General features: G+C 40.9%; 1 protein-coding gene across 1 annotated transcript; it reads right to left on the bottom strand.

Annotated features, from left to right (window-relative positions):
- On the bottom strand, positions 7,028 to 7,714 carry LOC107648424. The gene has a single exon (XM_016352296.1). It carries the CDS (start codon positions 7,712 to 7,714, stop codon positions 7,028 to 7,030), a length of 687 nt encoding a protein of 228 aa, XP_016207782.1.

Here is a 22,315-nt window from a genome sequence, read left to right as displayed (position 1 = left end):
AGGATCAAGAGAAAACAGCATTCACATGTCCATCTGGAGTGTTTGCTTATAGAAGGATGCCATTTGGACTGTGTAATGCGCCTGCAACCTTTCAGAGATGCATGCTCTCTATTTTCTCTGATATGGTGGAAAATTTTCTGGAAGTCTTCATGGATGACTTCTCAGTATATGGAGACTCATTCAGCTCCTGTCTTGATCACCTGACACTGGTTCTGAAAAGATGCCAAGAGACTAACCTGGTTTTAAACTGGGAAAAATGTCACTTTATCGTGACTGAAGGGATTGTCCTTGGGCACAAGATTTCGAACAAGGGAATAGAGGTGGATCAAGCTAAAGTGGAAGTAATTGAAAAATTACCACCACCTGCCAATGTTAAGGCAATCAGAAGCTTTCTGGGGCATGCAGGATTCTATAGGAGGTTTATAAAGAATTTTTCAAAAATTGCAAAACCTCTGAGCAATCTGCTAGCTGCTGACACGCCATTTGTGTTTGACACAGAGTGTCTGCAGGCGTTTGAAACTCTGAAAGCTAAGCTGGTCACAGCACTAATTATTTCTGCACCAGACTGGACATTACCATTTAAACTAATGTGTGATTCCAGTGACCATGCCATTGGTGCAGTACTGGGACAGAGGCATAACAAGCTTCTGCATGTCATTTATTATGCTAGCCGTGTTTTAAATAATGCCCAGAAAAATTACACAACCACAGAAAAAGAATTGCTTGCAGTGGTTTATGCCATTGACAAGTTTAGATCATACTTAGTAGGATCAAAAGTGATTGTGTACACTGACCATGCTGCTCTTAAATATCTACTCACAAAGCAGGATTCAAAGCCCAGGCTCATAAGATGGGTGTTGCTTCTGTAAGAGTTTGATATAGAAATAAGAGACAAAAAAGGGACGGAAAACCAAGTGGCTGATCATCTGTCCCGGATAGAACCAGTAGAAGGGGCGTCCTTTCCCTCTATTGAGATCTCTGAAACCTTTCCGGATGAGCATTTGTTTGCCATTCAGGAAACACCATGGTTTGCAGACATTGCAAACTATAAAGCTGCAAGGTTCATACCCAAAGAGTACAGCAAGCAACAAAAGAAAAAATTAATCACTGATGCAAAGTACTACTTGTGGGATGAACCATATCTCTTTAAGAGATGTGCAGACGGAATAATCCGTAGGTGTGTGTCCAGAGAAGAAGCACAGAAGATCCTATGGCATTGTCATGGATCACAATATGGAGGACATTTTGGAGGTGAGCGAACAGCTACAAAAGTCCTCCAATGTGGCTTCTACTGGCCCACTCTCTATAAAGACTCCCGAGAGTTTGTGCGTAACTGTGACAGCTGCCAGAGAGCTGGTAATCTGCCTCATAGTTACGCCATGTCTCAGCAAGGGATCTTGGAGATTGAGTTGTTTGATGTATGGGGTATTGACTTCATGGGGCCTTTCCCACCATCATACTCAAACACTTATATTCTGGTGGCAGTCGACTATGTATCCAAATGGGTAGAGGCCATTGCCACACCCACTAATGATACTAAGACCGTGCTGAAGTTCCTCCAGAAATATATCTTTAGCAGGTTTGGTGTCCCTAGAGCACTAATTAGTGATGGGGGCACTCACTTCTGCAACAAACAGCTTTACTCTGCTATGGTCCGGTATGGAATTAGCCACAAGGTGGCAACTCCATACCATCCACAGACAAATGGGCAAGCTGAAGTCTCTAATAGAGAACTAAAAAGAATCATGGAATGGACTGTAAGTACCCGTAGAAAGGATTGGGCAAGAAGCTTGGATGATGCTCTGTGGGCTTACAGAACAGCATTCAAGACTCCTATAGGGACCTCTCCGTACCAGCTTGTGTATGGTAAGGCCTATCATCTGCCCGTGGAACTGGAGCATAAGGCCTACTGGGCAATCAGATTCCTAAACTTTGATGCCAAATTAGCTGGAGAAAAAAGATTGCTCCAGCTGAATGAGCTAGAGGAATTCAGACTCACTGCTTTCGAAAATGCCAAGCTTTACAAAGAGAAAGCAAAAAGGTGGCATGACAGAAAGCTGTCATCTAGAGTCTTTGAACCAGGACAGAAGGTTCTACTGTTTAACTCTAGGCTCAGGCTATTCCCCGGGAAACTGAAATCCCGGTGGAGGGGACCATATGTGATTACAAGTGTATCACCATATGGCTATGTGGAGCTTCAAGACATTGATTCTAATAAGAAGTTCATTATTAATGGATAGAGAATCAAGCACTATCTTGAAGGCAATGTTGAGCAAGAGTGCTCAAGGCTGAGGCTAGATTAAAAGCTCAGCAAGGTCCAGCTAAAGACAATAAAGAAGCGCTTGTTGGGAGGCAACCCAATGTTATCTAATTATATCTATTTATTTTCTATTGCTATTTTATGTCTCCTTAAGGTTGATGATCATGTGAAGTCACAAAAACTACAGAAAAATTAAAAACAGAATGAAAAACAGCAACAAAAATAGCACACCCTGGAGGGGGAGTATTCTGGCATTTAAACGCCAGAAACAAGCATCTGTCTGGCGTTCAATGCCAGAAACAGGCACCAAGCTGGCGTTTAACGCCAGAAACAAGCATCTACCTGGCGTTAAACGCCAGAAACAAGCTACATTTGGGCGTTTAACGCCAGAAACAGGCAGCAGTCTGGCGTTAAACGCCAGGATTGCATAGCAAGGGCGTTTTACACGCCTAATTGGAGCAGGGATGTTAAGTCCTTGACCCCACTTGATCTGTGGACCCCACAGGATCCTCTCAAGATCTGTGGACCCCACAGGATCCCTACCTTTCCTTCTTCATTTTCACACAACACAACCCTCTCTTCTTCCACTTGGCTGAATACATCTTCTTCCCCCATCTCCTCCATTTTCTTCTTCTTCTACTACTTTCTCTCTTCTTTTGCTCGGGGATGAGCAAACCTTCTAAGTTTGGTGTGAAAAAAGTATTGCTTTTTTTTTGTTTTTCATAACCACTAATGCCTCAAGGGATGCACTTCCCTCCACAAAACTATTAGGAGCAACAAAAACAAGGAAGAGACACAGAGGAGCTCAAGAGCACCATTGGTTTTTCAAGAAGAGGAAGACGCCACCCTCACTAAGGTGGACCCGTTCCTTAATCTCCTTGTTCTTATTTTCCTGTTTTTCATTTATTATGCTTTATGTTTTATTTATATTTGTGTCTTTAATATATGATCACTAGTATCTAAGTGTCTATGTCTTAAAGATATGAATGTCCTATGAATCATCACCTTTCTTAAATGAAAAATATTTTCTGAAAAAGAAAAAGAAGTACATGAATTTTCGAATTTTAAAATAGTTTAATTATTTTGATGTGGTGGCAACACTTTTTGTTTTCTGAATGAATGCTTGAACAGTGCATATGTCTTTTGAAGTTGCTGTTTATGAATGTTAAATATGTTGGCTCTTGAAAGAATGATGAACAGGAGACATGTTATTTGATAATTTGAAAAATCATAAATATGATTCTTGAAGCAAGAAAAAGCAGTGAATACAAAAGCTTGCAGAAAAAAAAATATATGCGAAAAAAATTTGAAAAAGAAAACGCAAGCAGAAAAAGCCAAAAGCTCTTTAAACCAAAAGGCAAGAGCAAAAAGCCAGTAACCCTTAAAACTAAAAGGCAAGGGTAAATAAAAAGGATCCAAGGTTTTGAGCATCAGTGGATAGGAGGGCCTAAAGGAATAAAATCCTGGCCTAAGCGGCTAAACCAAGCTGTCCCTAACCATGTGCTTGTGGTGTGAAGGTGTCAAGTGAAAACTTGAGACTAAGCGGTTAAAGTCAAGGTCCAAAGCAAAAACAGAGTGTGCTTAAGAACCCTGGACACCTCTAATTGGGGACTTTAGCAAAGCTGAGTCACAATCTGAAAAGGTTCACCCAGTATGTGTCTGTGGCATGTATGTATCCGGTGGTAACACTTGAAAACAGAGTGCTTAGGGCCACGGCCAAGACTCATAAAGTAGTTGTGTTCAAGAATCAACATACTAAACTAGGAGAATCAATAACACTATCTGAATTCTGAGTTCCTATAGATGCCAATCATTCTGAACCTCAATGGATAAAGTGAGATGCCAAAACTATTCAAGAGGCAAAAAGCTAATAGCCCCGCTCATCTAATTAAGACTAATCTTCATAGATGCTTTTGGAATTCATTGTATATTCACTTCTTTTTATCCTACTTTGTTTTTAGTTTCTTGGGGACAAGCAACAATTTAAGTTTGGTGTTGTGATGAGCAGATAATTTATACGCTTTTTGGCATTGTTTTTAGTATGTTTTCAGTGTAATTTAGTTAGTTTTTATTATATTTCTATTATTTTTTAAATAAAAATCACAATTCTGGACTTTACTATGAGTTTGTGTGATTTTCTGTAATTTCAAGTATTTTTTGGCTGAAATTGAGGGAGCTGAGCAAAAATCTGATTCAGGCTGAAAAAGGACTGCTGATGCTGTTGGATTCTGACCTCCCTGCATTCAAAGTAGATTTTCTGGAGCCACAGAACTCCAAATGGAGCGCTCTTAATTGCGTTGGAAATTAGACATCTAGGGCTTTTCAGAAATATATAATAGTTCATACTTTGCTCAAAGATAGACGACGTAAATTGGCGTTCAACGCCAGTTCCATGTTGCAGTCTGGCGTCAAACGCCAGAAACAAGTTACAAATGGGAGTTGAACGCCAGAAACAGGTTACAACCTGGCGTTTAACTCCAGAAACAGCCTAGGCACGTGAGAAGCTTAAGTCTCAGTCCCTGCACACACCAGGTGGGCCCCAGAAGTGGATTTCTGCACCATTCATAGTTTATTCATTTTCTGTAAACCTAGGTTACTAGTTTAGTATTTAAACAACTTTTAGAGGTCTATTTTCACATCTCATGACATTTTTAGATCTGAACTTTGTACTCTTTGATGGCATGAGTCTCTAAACTCCATTGTTGGGGGTGAGGAGCTCTGCTGTGTTTCGATGAATTAATGCAACTATTTCTGTTTTCTATTCAAGCACGCTTGTTTCTATCTAAGATGTTCATTCGCACTTCAATATGATGGATGTGATGATCTGTGACAGTCATCACCATTCTCAACCTATGAACGCGTGCCTGACAACCACCTCTGTTCTACCTTCGATTGAATGAATATCTCTTGGATTCCTTAATCAGGATCCTCGTGGTATAAGCTAGAATCCATTGGCAGCATTCTTGAGAATTCGGAAAGTCTAAACCTTGTCTGTGGTATTCTGAGTAGGATTCAGGGATTGAATGACTGTGATGATCTTCAAAATCGCGAGTGTTGGGCGTAGTGACAGACGCAAAAGGATTAATGGATCCTATTCTGGCATGATCAAGAACCGACAGATGATTAGCCGTGCGGTGACAGCGCACCTGGACCTTTTTCACTGAGAGGACGGATGGTAGCCATTGACAACGGTGATCCACCAACACACAGCTTGCCATAGGAGGAACCTTGCGTGCGTGAAGAAGAAGACAGGGAGAAAGCAGAGATTCAGAAGACAAAGCATCTCCAAAACTCCAACATATTCTCCATTACTACAGAACAAGTATTTATTTCATGCTCTTTTATTCTTCGCAATTCAAACTGATAATCATAATTAATCTCCTGACTAAGATTTACAAGGTAACCATAGATTGCTTCAAGCCAACAATCTCCATGGAATCGACCCTTACTCACGTAAGGTATTACTTGGACGACCCAGTGCACTTGCTGGTTAGTTGTTCGGAGTTGTGAAAAGTGTGAATCACAATTTCGTGCACCAAAGACAAAGGGATTGGTGGGTTGGCCATATTAAAATGGAAGGTGAGGATTGAGCAAGTATTGGTGGAGATGGATGGCTCATATGAAGAGGTGGAGTGAAGATAAGGATCGAGGTTGGTTGTGGTGGCATTTATATGAGGGTTCAGTCATTGCATGAGGGGCACCATTATTCTTACCAATGCATGTTAAGGTGCTCTTCCCAATGTGCAAAGTTCCAAGTCATGTGATTCCTTATGCTGTCCGATTTCTTGTGATGGCTGTACCTTGCATTGTTCTGTCCTTTCACTCACCCTTCTTTTCCTCATATTCGTCCACCTTAACAAAACAACAAAAATTGAATTGATACAAGTGGCGCCAAATCAATTAAAAAGGATATAGCTAAAGGAATTGAAAATTTTTTATTAAATATTCCTTATAATCAACTGTGGGTCTTGTATGCACTTGCATAACCTTGATGGACATAAAAAAAAATTTCTTCAATTGGTTCATGTAAAAATCCAATAAAATTTAAGAAACATAAATTCAAAATGATGCAAGACATGGTCCATTCTTCATAAATTTTAGCCTCAGAATAAATTTGACCTTCTTTGAACTTCATAGCATATGTAGAACACCAAACTTAATGCTTGGCTATATACTTTAATAAAATGAATGAGTATATATCCTAAGATGGTTGTATGATTATCATGCTTGGAAAGCCATTTTAGAGTGCCTTTAGGCACACCAAACTTAGGAATCAGACATATGCTTTAAAATAATGTAAATCTACTCATGAAAGCTCAAATTCATGCTAGAAGAACCATTGATTATTGACATTAAAATAAAAGTAAGCATACTAAATCATGGGTTGCCTCCCATGGAGCGCTCTTTTACTGTCACTAGCTTGACATTGGTTCTCTGTTAGGGTGGCTAATGATCATAGTGCCTCAGCTTGTCCCCTCTCACTGTGAGCCTTTTTCCTGTGTTTTGATGAACAATCTCTATATGTTCCATCGAGAGTATTTTATTGATAGTATAATAATCATCAGATTGTGGAAATGCCTCCAACTATTGGTAGATTAGTTTCACTTTGTTTCCTTCTGAGAACTCTTCAGTTGAAATTTTCTCATTTCTCCACCCTTTTGGAACCTTTTTCTTACTCTTCTTTCCTTTCTTTGGTGACCCTTCTTTCTTGGCAGCAGGCCTTATGTCAGGGGATTTCTTCTTAATGATCAATCTTGTAACCTCTTTTTACAATCCCTTCTCAGCCTTCTTATCCTCATGACCCTTTTGTTTTTCTTCAATGTCAGTCTTCTGCACCAAGGGTGAGTTGATGAGTGCTTCCTTGGGTTTTTCCTTCCAGTTTAAGTCTTCCTCCTCAATTCTCATGCAACCTTTCTTTTCATCAGGATGCTGTATCTCCTTAAAGACATTTAGAATGATCTGCTCATCATGTGCTCTCAAAGTCATTTCTCCTTTCTCCACATCAATGATGGCTCTTGCTGTGGCTAGAAAAGGCCTCCCTAATATGATAGAATTGCTTCCCTCTTCATCTAGATCCAGGATCACAAAATTCGCTGGAAATATGAACTTTCCCACCTTGACTAAGAGATTCTCAACCACTCCATTGGGGATTACCATTGATCTATCAGCAAGTTGCAAGGACATTCGTGTAGGCTTTACTTCTTCTATAGACAACCTTCTCATCATAGATAGAGGCATTAGATTGATACTTGATCCTAGATCACACAGTGCCTTATCAATGGACATGTTGCTAATGGTGCAAGGCAAAAAGAAGCTCATAGGATCTTTAAGTTTTGGTGGGAGACCCTTTTGAATTATTGCACTGTATTCTTGTGTCAAGATCACGGTCTCCTTTTCATTCCAGCTTCTCTTCTTGTTAATAAGTTCTTTGAGAAATTTTGCATATAAATGCATCTGCTCCAATGCTTCAGCAAGGGGGAGGTTGATTTCCAGCTTCTTAAAAACCTCCAGGAACTTAGGAAATTATTGGTCCTTGAGCTCCTTTTTCAACCTCTAAGGGTATGGCAAAGGAGGGATGTAAGGCTTCACCTCCTTTTTTCGCAATTGAGGTTGCTCTTCCATGACTTGCTTTCCTTTCCTTGGAGCTTGTGGCTCTTCCTCCTTCTTCTTGAGCTTCTCCTGGTCCTTCTCTTCAGTTGCCACTTTACTATCAAACTTGTCATTTTTCAGTGTCCTTCCACTTCTGAGTTGAATTGCCTTATATTCTTCCTTAGAATTTGGGATAGTATCACTTGGGAAGGCAGTGACTGGCCTTTCTGCTGGTTGCTTTGATAACTGCCCAATTTGTCTTTCCAAGTTTCTCATGGATGCTTCATAGTTCTTGTGGGTCAATTCTTGGTTTTTTACTAACTTCTCCATCATTTTCTCCATGTTGGAGATTCTCTGTGCTTCTTGGGGTGGTTGTGGTTGAATGTGGGGTGATGATTGTTGGTTGAAGTTATTTTGGTTAGTAGATGAATTATTGGGTGGATAATAGGTGGATGTGGGGTAATTATTTTGTGATTTTTTGTAGGGATTTTGGTTAGTTTGTTGATGGTTCTGGTGGTTTGTGTTGCCGGAGTTGCTTGGGTTAGAATTCCTTTGCCATGAGGTTTGGTTCTCTCCCCATCTCAGATTGGGGTGGTTCTTCCAAGAGGGGTTATAGGTATCCCCATGGAAATCATTTGCCCCAAAACTTTGGTCGTGCATATACTGCACTTGCTCAGGCTGCTGTTCTTCATAGTTTTTTTCATTTTGTCCCCACCCAGCTGGTGGTTGATTTGCAGTGCTCACTGCAGCTAGTTGAAGACCATCTATTCTCTTTGCCGTCATCTCCATTTGCTGTTGGATTTGTTGGTGCATCAATTTGTTTTGTGCCAAGATAATGTCTACACCTTCAAGCTCTAACACACCTTTCTTTGGAGCTGGTTGGCGTTGCCTTTGATGAGCATAAAAGTATTGATTGTTGGTCACAGTGTCTATGAGATTCTGGGCTTCTTCAGCTGTCTTCATTAGCTGTACTGAACCTCCTACTGAATAATCCACGACCTCTTGAGCTTTTAGAGTCAAGCCTTCATAGAAATTTTGAAGTCTGTCCCATTCACTAAACATTTCAGGTGGACACTTCCTAATTAAGGCTTTGTATCTCTCCCATGCCTCATAAAGTGATTCTCCATCCATTTGAGTTAATGTTTGCACTTCTATCTTCAATCTAATGATTCTCTGAGGTGGGTAGAACTTAGCTAGGAATTTGCTCACTAAATCATCCCAATTATTGATGCTTTCTTTGGGAAATGTCTCCAGCCATTGAGACACCTTATCCCTCAAAGAGAATGAAAAGAGCAGCAACTTGTAGATATCCGGATGCACACCATTTGTCTTGACTATTTCACATATCCTCAGGAAGATAGATAAGTGTTGATTCGGATCTTCAAGGGGACCTCCTCCATAGGAACAATTGTTCTGCACCAAAGTGATAAGTTGAGGCTTCAACTCAAAGTTATTTGCATGAACATTAGGAGTGAGTATACTGCTCCCACAGTTTCTTGGGTTGAGGAAGGTGTAAGAGGCTAGAACTCTCCTTAGAGGTGGGCCATTGTTGTTGGCTACTGATAAACCATTATTTTATGATTTATATTGTGTTTAATTGAGTGGTTTTATCAAGTCTTTCACCCATTTATTCATATGATTTGCATGTATTCACAATTCCTTCCTAAAATTGTTCTATGATTGAAAACTTGCTTCCTAAAGATCTTTTAATTGAATATTTTTATTCTCCTTTATACCATTCGATGTCGTGATCCCTGTGTTAAGTGTTTCAGGCTTTATAGGGCATGAATGACTTGGAAATTGGAGAGGAGACTTGCAAAAAAATGGAAGGAACACAAGAAACTAAGGTGATGACCAGCGAGAAGTGACACGGACGCATGGCTCACGCGACCGCGCGAAATGGAGAAATCGTAATGACGCGCTCGCGTGCCTGATGCGAACGCATGGATTGAAAACTGCACAAGTGGCGCGAATGCGTGGATGACGCGCACGCGTGGCAAGGCAAAATTCTGGATGACGCGAACGCGTGGATGACCCAGTTCTCGGCCCAGAAAAGCAGATTAGAGTCAGGGAACATGTAGAGACCAGGTGAGAGATTGATTCCGCATAATTTTTAGTTTTTGAAATCTGACTTTACTCCTCCTCTAGGTTTTCTCTCTACACATTCATAGTTCTTAGGATTTTGTTTTATTGCTTTTTGGATTGGGATATTGAGAAGAGTTATTACCTCCGCCAAGACTTCATCATTCTAGTTTGTTTTCCTTACTTGTCACTTACTCTTTCATATCCTTAATTTGTTCAGAATTACTATTGGATTATTTTTAGAATTTATTAATACAAGAACTATTTTTATTTTAAATTGGTCTTTTTGATTATTATTTATCATGTCTTCCTTTATTTCCCTTTCTTATTTTGTGAAGTTTACATTCATAATGAGCGAGTAGTTTTCTAACTTGATTGGGAATTGATTGAAAGGAGAACCTTGAGTTGGAATACTCAAGAGTAAAATTGTGATTGGGTTTATTGTTGGATGGCTCTCTAGTCACTGACTCTAATCCTTCCCAAGGGAGAGGATTAGGACTTGTGAATAGAAGTAGACTTCCGACTTGCTTGACTTTCCTCTAACCAGTAAAGGATAACTAAGCAGAACAACCTTCAATTATCAATTAATCTTAGGAGGACTCCAACAAGGATAGAACTTCCGATCAATCTACTCCCGGTCAAGAGTTTTATTTAAATTACATAAATTCTCTGATTTAATTTCCTGTTTATCAAACTCAAACCATTTTGGAAAACATCTGATTAATAAAATAGCACATCTTTCTGCAACTCGTTGGGAGACGACCTGGGATTCATACTCTCAGTATTTTAATTCTAATTTTGTGACAACCCTTCTAAATTGATAAGCGGATTTTTGTTGGTTAAGAACTGTACTTGCAACGTATCTCTTATATTAATTTCTTAATCCGCCAATTTTTGCCACGTCAATTTTTGGCGCTGTTGCCGGGAAGTTGCAATAGAGTGCTAAGTTATTGATTGGAATTTATTTATTTGCATTTTATTTTATTTTGCAACTACGAGCTGCATGTTTCTTTCATTGAATGACGCATTCACTTCCCGATCCAAGCTTGCCAGTAATTGATCCTGAGATTGAAAGAACTATTTCACGTATAAGGCAAGCTCGGCGTCGGTTAGTCCTCTCCGAGGACGAATCTGAAACGTCACTTAAGAAAGAAACAAGCTCCCTTTCTACTGATTCAGTTAATTTACATGCAGGTGACATGGCAGCACCTAGGAGAGTTACTATCTAGGAAGCTGGAGCCCCTGATTTTACACTGCAACCGTATCAAGCGCATCACCCAGCAGTGGCTGTAGATTTTGAATTAAAGACTGCACTACTCAACTTGATGTCCAAGTTTCATGGCTTACCTGCTCAAGAGCCTATCAAGCACCTTAGGAATTTCCAGGCAGCCTGTTCTACTGTCAGACGTGATGGTGCAGATAAAACTTCTATTTTGTTAAAAGCCTTCCCATTCTCTCTTGAGGGAAAGACGAGAGAGTGGTACTACACTCAACCCGGAGGAACTGTTTCCAACTGGGATACGCTCAGAAGGGAATTTTTGGAAAAATTCTTTCTAGCTGAAGTTACTGATAAACTGAGGAAAGACATTTCCGTGATTTTTCAGGACGAATCCGAGACTCTCTACGAATACTAAGAGAGCTTCAACAATCTTCTGGAAGCGTGCTCCCACCATATGATTGACAAGATAGTATTGCTCGGCTACGTCACACAGGGCATGAGGCCTCAAGATAAGACCACATTGGAAAGTGCTAGCAATGGGTCTATAAAAAAGTACAAGACCACTGATGAGGCATGGCAATTGATCAGCGACTTAGCTGAATCTACTCGGAATCATAGGTAGAAATAAACCCGGTCAAAAGCTGTTGCAGAGGTATCTTCTAGCAGGGAGACTACTGCTCTGACTCAGAGTATATGTGAAACGACCAACTTACTAAAGCAGATGCAGTTGAGTCAACAACAAGCTCAACAAGCTCAGCCTTCTCCACCACAGCAAAGCCAACAGTTAGTTCCACAGAGAGTGTGCGGAATCTGTGCTGATTATAGTCATTATACTGATGAATGTCCGCAGCTCCAACAGGAAGACAATACTGTAGCAGCCACTCATAACTTTTATGACCGCCCGAATCAAGGATATAATCAACAAGGAGGCAGCTACAACCAAAGTGGGAACTATAACCAGAGTTGGCAAGACAATTCCCACCATGGCTGGAGAGACAACAATAACAGAGGAGGCAGAGACAACCAAGGAAATTAGAGGTGGAATAATAACAACAATAGGCAGCAGAACCAGAACCAACCTTACAGAGCACCTCACCTGAGGCAATTCCAAGGACCATAGCACAACCAACAACAAGTTCCACAGATCACTTATTCTAATTCCTCTTCGAATGACGAGATGTTTCAATCTTTTGCGCAAGGACAAAAGAACATGGAAAGTTCACTTAACGGTCTAACATCCGCTATACAAGCTCTCATCTCTCAGATGGGATCATCCAATACTTCAAACACTCAACATACAAGCTCCAGTGGAATTCCTTCTCAACCCTTACACAATCCAAAGGGTGGCATCAATGCCATCACCCTAAGGTCCGGAACCACACTGCAAGAGAGGAATCAGGAGGAGCCAAGCCCACCAAAACACGCCCCAGCTAAAGAGGTGGTGGAGGTAGAAGATGCTGAAGAGGAAGAGGACGTACAAGACATGGTTGAAGAAGAAGAAGCTCAACCACAGAAAGAAGCACCAAAGGATGCAGACGCTGCAGAAAACGCCCTTCCTATTCCATTTCCACAAATTGCAAGGAAGCCCAGGAAGCAGATGGAACTTGATCCCAAAATGGTAGAAATATTCAAAAAGGTTGAGGTAAATGTTCCCCTTTTTGATGTTATTCAGCAATTACCTAAATACGCGAAGTTTCTAAAAGATTTATGTATACATAAAGACAAAATTAATGAATTAAAAACTATTCCTTTAAGTAGTTCTATATCTGCTTTAATGGGAGGTATACCTGAAAAGTGTAGTGATCCAGGTCCATGTATGGTTAACTGTACTATTGGAGGTGTGATATTTTCTGACTGCATGTGTGATTTAGGAGCGTGTGTTAGTATAATGCCCTTGTCTATATATGATACTTTGAGGCTCCCTCCCTTAAAAAGGTCGGCAGCTTGTTTTGTGTTAGCAGATAAAAGAATTATTATAGTGGTTGGAATTGCTGAAGATGTATTAGTGAGCATTAAGGGGCTCACATTTCCCATTGACTTCTATATCCTATAAATGCCCCCTAATGACTCAGGAAGGCCATCATCAATCCTGCTTGGAAGACCATTCCTGAAGACTTCAAAGTTCAAGCTGGACGCATTTTCAGGAACTTATTCTTTTGAAATAAATAGCAGAATAGTGAAATTCAGTTTAAATGAAGCTATGAAGCACCCTCCGGAAGATCATTCTATCTCTCAGTGTGACATCATAGATGAAACCATGGGTGAAGTTCACCAGGAGGAATTAGAAGAGAAGTACATAGGGCAAGGTCCAAGTGTGGGGACATTTTCAGAGGACAATGAGAGCACTTCACCATTATCACCAGCTCCAGATAATCCAAAGCCTGGCTATGAGCAGAAACTATAATTAAAGCCCCTCCCTCCATACCTCAAGTATGCTTACCTTGAGGACAAGCAGAAGTTTCCAGTTATCATTGCGAGGGAGCTCACTTCCCAACAAGAAGAACAGCTACTCAGTGTACTGAGAAAACATAAGAAAGCGATTGGATAGAGCCTAGCGGATATAGTAGGCATCAACCCTCAGGTTTGTGAGCACAGAATATTCCTAGAAGAGGGAGTAAAGCCTGTCCGTCAACCTTAAAGAAGATTGAATCCCACCGTCTTAGAAGTTGTCAAGAAAGAAGTGACCAGGCTACTTGAAGCAGATATCATTTATCCTATCTCAGATAGCGAATAGGTCAGTCCAGTACAAGTGGTGCCCAAGAAGTCTGGAATCACAACAGTAAGAAATGAGCATGGAGAGCTTTTGACAACCAGAGTGCAGAATTCATGGAGGGTTTTCATTGACTATAGGCGTCTCAACCAAGCCACTCGCAAGGATCATTACCCCTTGCCATTCATTGATCAGATGCTTGATCGCCTGTCAGGTAAATCCCATTATTGCTTTTTAGATGGTTATACAGGCTATTTTCAAATTCATATAGCTCCTGAAGATCAGAAAAAGACTACTTTTACATGTCCTTTTGGAACTTATGCTTATAAGAGAATGCCCTTTGGCTTATGCAATGCACCAGCTACTTTCCAAAGGTGCATGATGAATCTTTTCTCTGACCTTATTGAGAACTGTAGGAGGTTTTTATGGATGATTTTAGCATTTATGGTGATTCATTTAGCCTTTGCTTAGATAGTTTATCTAGAGTGTTAGATAGATGTGTTAGTACGAACCTTGTATTGAATTTTGAAAAATGTCACTTTATGGTAAAATAAGGGATTGTACTAAGACATGTTGCGTCTAATACTGGCATTTCTGTAGATCCAGCAAAGGTGGATGTTATTTCTAGTTTACCTTACCCATCCTCTGTGAGGGAAGTCCGTTCGTTCCTTGGCCATGCAGGTTTTTACCGGAGATTCATTAAGGACTTCAGTAAGGTAGCACTACCCTTATCCAGACTATTGCAGAAAGATATTGAGTTCGAGTTCAGAGAGGATTGCAAACAAGCGTTTGATAAGCTGAAGACCGCTCTGAATCAAGCTCCAATTGTGAGAGGACCAGACTGGAGCCAGCCATTTGAAATCATGTGCGATGCTTCCAATCATGCAGTAGGAGCAGCGCTGGCCCAGCGCGAAGGTAAGGACCCTTTCGTCATTGCTTATGCGTCTAAAACTTTAAATGCTGCTCAGTCTAATTACACTACTACTGAAAAGGAGCTCTTAGCTATTGTGTTCGCTCTGGATAAATTCCGAGCCTATTTACTTGGTACTAAAGTAGTAGTGTACTCAGACCATGCAGCTCTAAAGTATTTATTAGCTAAAAAGGAGTCTAAACCAAGGCTTATACATTGGATACTGCTACTACAAGAATTTGATTTAGAAATTAAGGATAGGAGTGGTAACCAGAATCTAGTAGCAGACCACTTGAGTTGCCTTGAACACATTAAGGATACCTCCACTCCTATAAATGATAATTTCCCATTCGACAACTTACAGGCAGTATCTGAAGTAGTCCCTTGGTATGCGCCTGTAGATAATTATCTAGTCAGCCGCACTTTTCCTCCAAACTTTACTAAGCATCAAAGAGACAAGCTGAAAAGCGAGTCCAAATATTATATGTGGGATGACCCATATTTATGGAGATGTGGCGCTGACCAGGTAATTAGACGGTGTGTGCCTCAATCAGAATTCCAATCTATTTTAGAGGCCTGCCACTCATCTGAGAGTGGAGGACATTTTGGCCCTCAAAGAACAGCTAGAAAAATTTTAGATTGTGGATTTTGGTGGCCTACTCTTTTTAAAGACGCTGCTGAATTTTGTAAATCTTGTTCTCCATACCAAAGGTTTGGTAATATATCCAAGAGAGATGAGATGCCTCAATAGATTATGCTTTTCTATGAAATTTTTTATGTTTGGGGCATTGACTTCACGGGTCCATTTCCAAACTCTAATGGTTATTTTTATATATTGTTAGCCGTAGATTACGTTTCTAAATGGGTGGAAGCAATTCCTACCCACACTGATGACGCTAACACTATTGTTTCTTTTGTTAGAAACCATATTATTTGTCGCTTTGGAAAACCACGAGCAATCGTGAGCGATCAAGGCACCCATTTTCGTAACATGAGACTAACAGGATTACTGAAGAAGCATGGGATAATTCATAAAGTTGCAACAGCCTACCATCCCCAGACTAATGGGTAAGCCGAGGTGTCTAACAGAGAGATAAAGCGTATATTGAAGAAGATAGTCAAACCTCATAGAAGAGACTGGAGCACCAGACTACAAGATGCACTATGGGCATACAGAACGGCATACAAGACACCCATTGGGATGAGTCCCTTCCACTTAGTTTATGGAAAAGCCTGTCACCTCCCAGTTGAGGTAGAGCACAAAGCCTTTTGGGCAGTGAAGGAGTGCAACATGGGATTTGAGAAAGTCGGAGCTGAAAGGAAGTTGCAACTGCAAGAATTAGAAAGCATTCACCTAGAAGCTTATGAGAACTCCAGGATGTACAAGGAAAAGATGAAGGCTGTGCATGATAAGCACATCAAGAGGAGAGAGTTCCAACCTAGGAACTTAGTCCTCCTTTACAACTCTAGACTGAGGCTCATGCCATGCAAGTTGAGATCAAGATGGGAAGGTCCATATAGAGTAGAGAAGGCCGAGCCATACGGAGTTTTCCACCTGAGTCATCCTTCAAGCTCTGAACTCATCAAAGTCAATGGACATTGCTTGAAGCTATATCATGATGAGAAGATGAAGAAAAACATGGAGCTAGAGATCTTCCTCTTGGAGGATCCACCAACAGCAGAAAACTGAGCTAGTGGAGCGTCCAACTTAAGGACGTTAAAGCAAAGTGCTAGGTGGGAGACAACCCACCATGGTATGATCGTTCCTTTCTTTCTTCTTAGTTTTCTTTTTCAATAACTCTTCTCATTATTAGCACATATAGTTTGCATCTTCATTTGCATAATTGCATAATTAAAAAAAAGCGAAGAGAGAGGAGGAAAGCGGCATCCGATGCGACAGCGTCACCGACGCGTCCGCGTCGTATTGGCCCTGGGAAGAAAAGCAAACTTAACAGAGAGTCACGCGAAAGCGCGGCTGGAGGCGTGCCTTTGGCACAAATTTACCCACGTGACCGCATCATTAACGCGTCCGCGTCATGTGGGAGAAATGCCTCCCACGCGTCCGCGTCAAGCACGCGAACGCATGCCCTGAAAATCGACGTAAGAAAGGGTGTATGGCAGAATGTTACGCTGGACCGGGGCTGGAATGATGCTTGTCGCCCAAGCCCTACCACGCGAACGCGTGCCCCACGCGTCCGCGTCGTTTTCCAGTCTTGGCCATTCACGCAATCGCATCCACCACGTGAATGCATCACCTTGTAATTTGGCAACAATGACTTTCGAACAGAGAGTTGTGCAGGCCCGAGGCTGCCCTCGCGCCAGTAGCACCGAACGAGTCATGCGTCCGCGTGACCGACGCATCCGCGTCGATTCATATACGCACTTTTCGCGCGAACGCGTACCCCACGCGTCCGCGTCGCTTGCGCTGCACAACATATCCATATCTGCCAAAATATCTTATCTTTCTCTTCCCCAAATCCTACTTTTTCTTTTCCCTTCTTATTTCTTTCTTCCCCTTTCTTCCTTCTTCCTTCTTCCTTCTTTCTCACTTTCTACTTTCTCTCTCTTACCACCATTATCAAGGTTTTTCTTTTCTTCTTCCCTATTCCTTTTTTTTTCTATTCTTCTTCTTGTTTTTATGTTTTCTTCTTCTTTTCTTTTTTCTTTTTTTTTACTTTCATTATACATGTTTTCTTTTTCTTTCTTTTTCTTTTAATTGGTGTTGAAAATTTATTTGGGTCATTGTTTCTTATGATATGCTTGTGGATTGTTAATGATTTGTTTGACAATTATATATTAATTTTATAGGGTTGCTTGCATGTTCAATTTAATATTTTCAATAGCTTATTTACCATGCATGCTATGTATTTGTGAAAACGCCCGTATGGCATTGTGCACTATTTTTAGATTTCTTTTATTCTACAAATCTAAATGCTTGCTTTTCACAAAATCCTTTTTATATTATATTATTTAAATATAATTGTTGTTACAAACAGGTTATTAGTTTGAAAGGCTTGGTAATCTAACTTGGACATTGAACGCTTGATCTATGCTACTTATGACTTTGCCGGCATGCCAATAAACACCTTGCATTTAATTGTCATCATATGCACTTGCTATATTTCCATTGATGATTTTTCACATGTAGTCATGACCATGTGTTAACATCATTCATCTTTAATGTGCATTGATTACCACCTTTCCCGTTCTCTTCCTTGCTCTAACCCTTGAAGTTTTAACATCCTTACTCTTCCCCTTTCAGGATGGCCACCAAGAAAGGAAAAGAGAAAGCTACTCCCGAATCAACAGCAAGGAGAGGAACAAAAAGAGCATTAGTGGCAGAGCCATCTTCAACTGCAGTCAAGCCCTCAACAAAACGAATTAAGAGGATTATAAAGGTCGATGAAAAAGAGAAAGTCTTCCCAGCAAAGAACACTGCGTGATTTACCAACCGCTACTGTGAGCAGATGTTCCCCATCCTGGCAGAAAGGAGTTACAACAACGAATACCTTCTTATCCTCCCGACCCGTATTGTTGAATTTGTTGAGCCACGAATTGAGCGACGACAATGGGGATTCCTACAGAGACAGCCACGGCAGGTTAATCTTTCCTGGGTAGTCAAGTTCTACTCTAATTTCCACTGCCAACCCTGCAGTCTGTCTATGTCCGTTAGAAGCAAGTCCCCATTATAGAAGAGGCCATTCAATGAGCTCTAGATCTCCCCCCTACTCCAGAAGGACTGGACGCATTTCAAGAGGCTGCACTCAAGCGCCAGACGTACCAATTTGACTGGGACGCTGTTCTCAGAGTTATCGCACTACCTGGCAGCAGATAGATTTATGGATACCATCGTTTTCGACCTAAGGGAATATCGACTTCCGCACTTACCTTGGAGGCTCACGTATGGGCACAGATCATGTCCCATTATGTCTTTCCGAGCACCCACGAGTCCTCCTTCACTGCAGACATGGCTGTTTTACTCTGGTGTATCCTTATAGACCAGCATTTAAACTTACCACGACACATCCGGAATGTAATGGGACACATACAAATTGCGGGTAACTTACCTTTTCCCGCCTTGGTTTTAGATCTCGTCTGAGTAGCCGAAGTCTCCTACAGAGCTGGGGACACCAAAGCCAAGCTTCCACGGGATGATCAATATGTCCCTAACAGGAAATATATCAGACCTCCAGCAGCCACTACAAGCCAACCTACTGAACCGGCTGAAGACATTCCTCCTTCAACACCACAAGCACCTCCAACAAACCAACTGCTCCATCAGATACTTGAAAGGTTGGATCGGCAGGAACACAAAGCAAAGCTAAGAGAGTGCCGTAACAAGCGTCGATTCACATACCTCAAGGAGCTACTTATGGGAAACTACAAAGACCCAGACACCCCGGACTCCACTTCATTTACTAGCACAGGGAGCCATGACGGTCCCGACTGTGGAGACACTGCTACCAGCCCACCTTTGTTCCTGACAGCTGGCACCGAGGACGGTGCAAAGCCTTAAGTGTGGGGAGGTCGGTCAGTACCTGACTTCCAGAGGTAATTTCTCTTCCTTAATACCAATAAAATAGGATATTTAGTTAGTTTTCTTTTGTAGAATAGGATAAATTGCATAGTAATAGGTTAGTTGCATACATGTTCTACTTGATTGAAAAGATAATAAGTTTCTTCTAAGACCCTATTTTTGTTAAATCTCAGCCCAGCACACACCAAGTGGGCCCCAGAAGTGGATCTCTGCATCATCCATCATAGTTTACTCATTTTTTGTAAACTTAGGCTACTAGTTTAGTATTTAAACAACTTTTAGAGACTTATTTTGCATCTCATGACATTTTAGATCTGAACTTTGTATTCTCTGACGGCATGAGTCTCTAAACCCTATTGTTGGGGGTGAGGAGCTCTGCTGTGTCTCGATGAATTAATGCATGTATTTCTGTTTTCCATTCAAACACGCTTGTTCCTATCTAAGATGTTCATTCGCGCTTAACTGTGATGAAGGTGATGATCCGTGACATTCATCACCTTCCTCAACCCATGAACGTGTGCCTGACAACAACCTCCGTTCTATATCCGATTGAATGAGTATCTCTTAGATTTCTTAATCAGAATCTCCGTGGTATAAGCTAGAACTGATGGCGGCATTCATGAGAATCCGGAAAGTCTAAACCTTGTCTGTGGTATTCCGAGTAGGATTCAGGGATTGAATGACTGTGACGAGCTTCAAAGTCGCGAGTGCTGGGCGTAGTGACAGACGCAAAAGGAGGGGGAATCCTATTCCAGCATGATCGAGAACCGACAGATGATTAGCCGTGCTGTGACAGAGCATGTGAGCATATTCTTCACTGAGAGGATGGGATGTAGCCATTGACGACGGTGATCCCCTACATATAGCTTGCCATAGGAGGACGTGCGTGCGTGAATTAGAAGGCAGAGGAAAGCAGAGATTCAGAAGACAAAGCATCTCCAAAACTCCAACATATTCTCCATTACTGCATAACAAGTAACCTTTAATTTATGCTCTCTTGGTTATTCACAATTCAACTGATAAACATATTTGACTTCCTGACTAAGATTTACAAGATAACCATAGATTGCTTCAAACCAACAATCTCCGTGGGATTCGACCCTTACTCACGTAAGGTATTACTTGGACGACCCAGTGCACTTGCTGGTTAGTGGTACGAGTTGTGAAAAGGGTGATTCACAATTTGTGCACCAAGTTTTTGGCGCCGTTGCCGGGGATTGTTTGAGTTTGGACAACTAACGGTTTATTTCGTTGCTTAGATTAGGAAAAATTTCTCTTTTTTTTGTTTAGAGTCTCTTTTTATTGTTGTGTTAGAAACTTAGAATCCTTATTTTCTTTTTAAAATCTTTTTCAAAAAAATAATTTTTCTATTAAATCCTGTGCCAAACTTTAAGTTTGGTGTTCTTCCTTTGTGTTCTTAAGTTTTCCTTGTGTCTTGATCTTAAAATTTTTAAGTTTGGTGTTCCTTGGTGTTTTTCCCCCCTAAAATTTTTGAAAATAAGGAACCTCAGATCTAAAAATTTTAAATCCTGTGTTATCTTATTGTTTTTCTCTCTCCTTTAAAAATTCAGATTTTTATTTCAAAATTTAAAACCCTTTTCAAAAAAATCATCATATCCTTTTCAAAATCTCCTAACCACTTTCTCTCTCCTCACTTTTTTGAAAATCTTTTACTCATTTTTATTTATTTTATTTTGATTTATTTTATTTTCGAAATAAATTAATAAATAAATAAATAAAAAATATTTTTTCTATTTTACATCATCTCCCTTTCTCCATCATGGACCTAAGTGGAAATGAATAGTCCAGGAGGACTCTGGGGTCATATTCTAACCCCTCTACTGCTTCATATGGGAGTAGTATCTGCATACCCTCCATTGGAGTCAGTAGCTTTGAGTTGAATCCTCAGCTCATTATCATGGTGCAGCAAAGCTGCCTGTATTCCGGTCTTCCACAGGAAGAACCTACAGAGTTTCTGGCACAATTTTTACAAATTGCTGACACAGTACATGATAAGGAAATAGATCAGGATGTCTACAGACTATTACTGTTCCCATTTGCTGTAAAAGATCAAGCTAAGAGGTGGTTAAATAACCAACCTAAGGCCAGCATAAAGACATGGAAATAGCTGACAGAAAAATTCCTGAATCAATATTTCCCTCCAAGAAGGATGACACAGCTAAGGCTGGACATCCAAGGCTTCAAGCAAGGAGATAATGAATCTCTTTATGATGCCTGGGAGAGATACAGAGAGATGCTATGAAAATGCCCCTCTGAAATGTTCTCAGAGTGGGTTCAGTTAGACATCTTCTACTATGGGCTTGCAGAAGGAGCTCAGATGTCTCTAGATTACTCAGCTGGTGGATCTATCTACATAAGAAAGACAATTGAAAAGGCTCAAGAGCTCATTGATACAGTTGCCAGGAATCAGCATCTGTACCTAAGTAGCAACCCTTCCATGAATGAAGAGGTTAAAACAGTAACTGCTGAACTCAGTCCTGTAAAACAAGCTGCTGAATTCAATCAGCAATTGGATTTTCTAACAAAGCAGCTAGCCGAATTTAAAGACAGGTTACAAGAGACAAGGATGGCTAATATACATATGGACGAACAGTTTAAGCAAACAAAGCAGCAGCTGTCAAGGCAAATAGCAGAAGAATGCCAAGCAGTTCAACTAAGAAGTGGGAGAACATTAAATACCCCACCTCAAGGCAGCAAAAAGCTAATAAATGAGCAAACCACCCAAAATTCACCTGAGGACAGTAAGAGCCCAGAAAAAAAATAATTCTGGCGCTAAAACGCCAGAAAATTGGTGGAAGGCTGGCGCTGAACGCCCAGACCATGGCCAAAACTGGCGTTCAACGCTAGAAACAAAGCAGGACTGGCGTTCAACGCCAGAAATGGGCAAGGATATGGCGTTGAACGCCCAAAATGGGCAGGATCTGGCGCTGAACGCCCAAAATGGGCACAATTCTGGCGTTCAAACGCCAGGAACAGACAAGGAGTTG

This window comes from Arachis ipaensis, chromosome B01 (assembly GCF_000816755.2).
Source record: "Arachis ipaensis cultivar K30076 chromosome B01, Araip1.1, whole genome shotgun sequence".
Lineage (NCBI taxonomy): Eukaryota > Viridiplantae > Streptophyta > Magnoliopsida > Fabales > Fabaceae > Arachis > Arachis ipaensis.
This window is presented reverse-complemented; position numbering and strand designations above follow the sequence as displayed.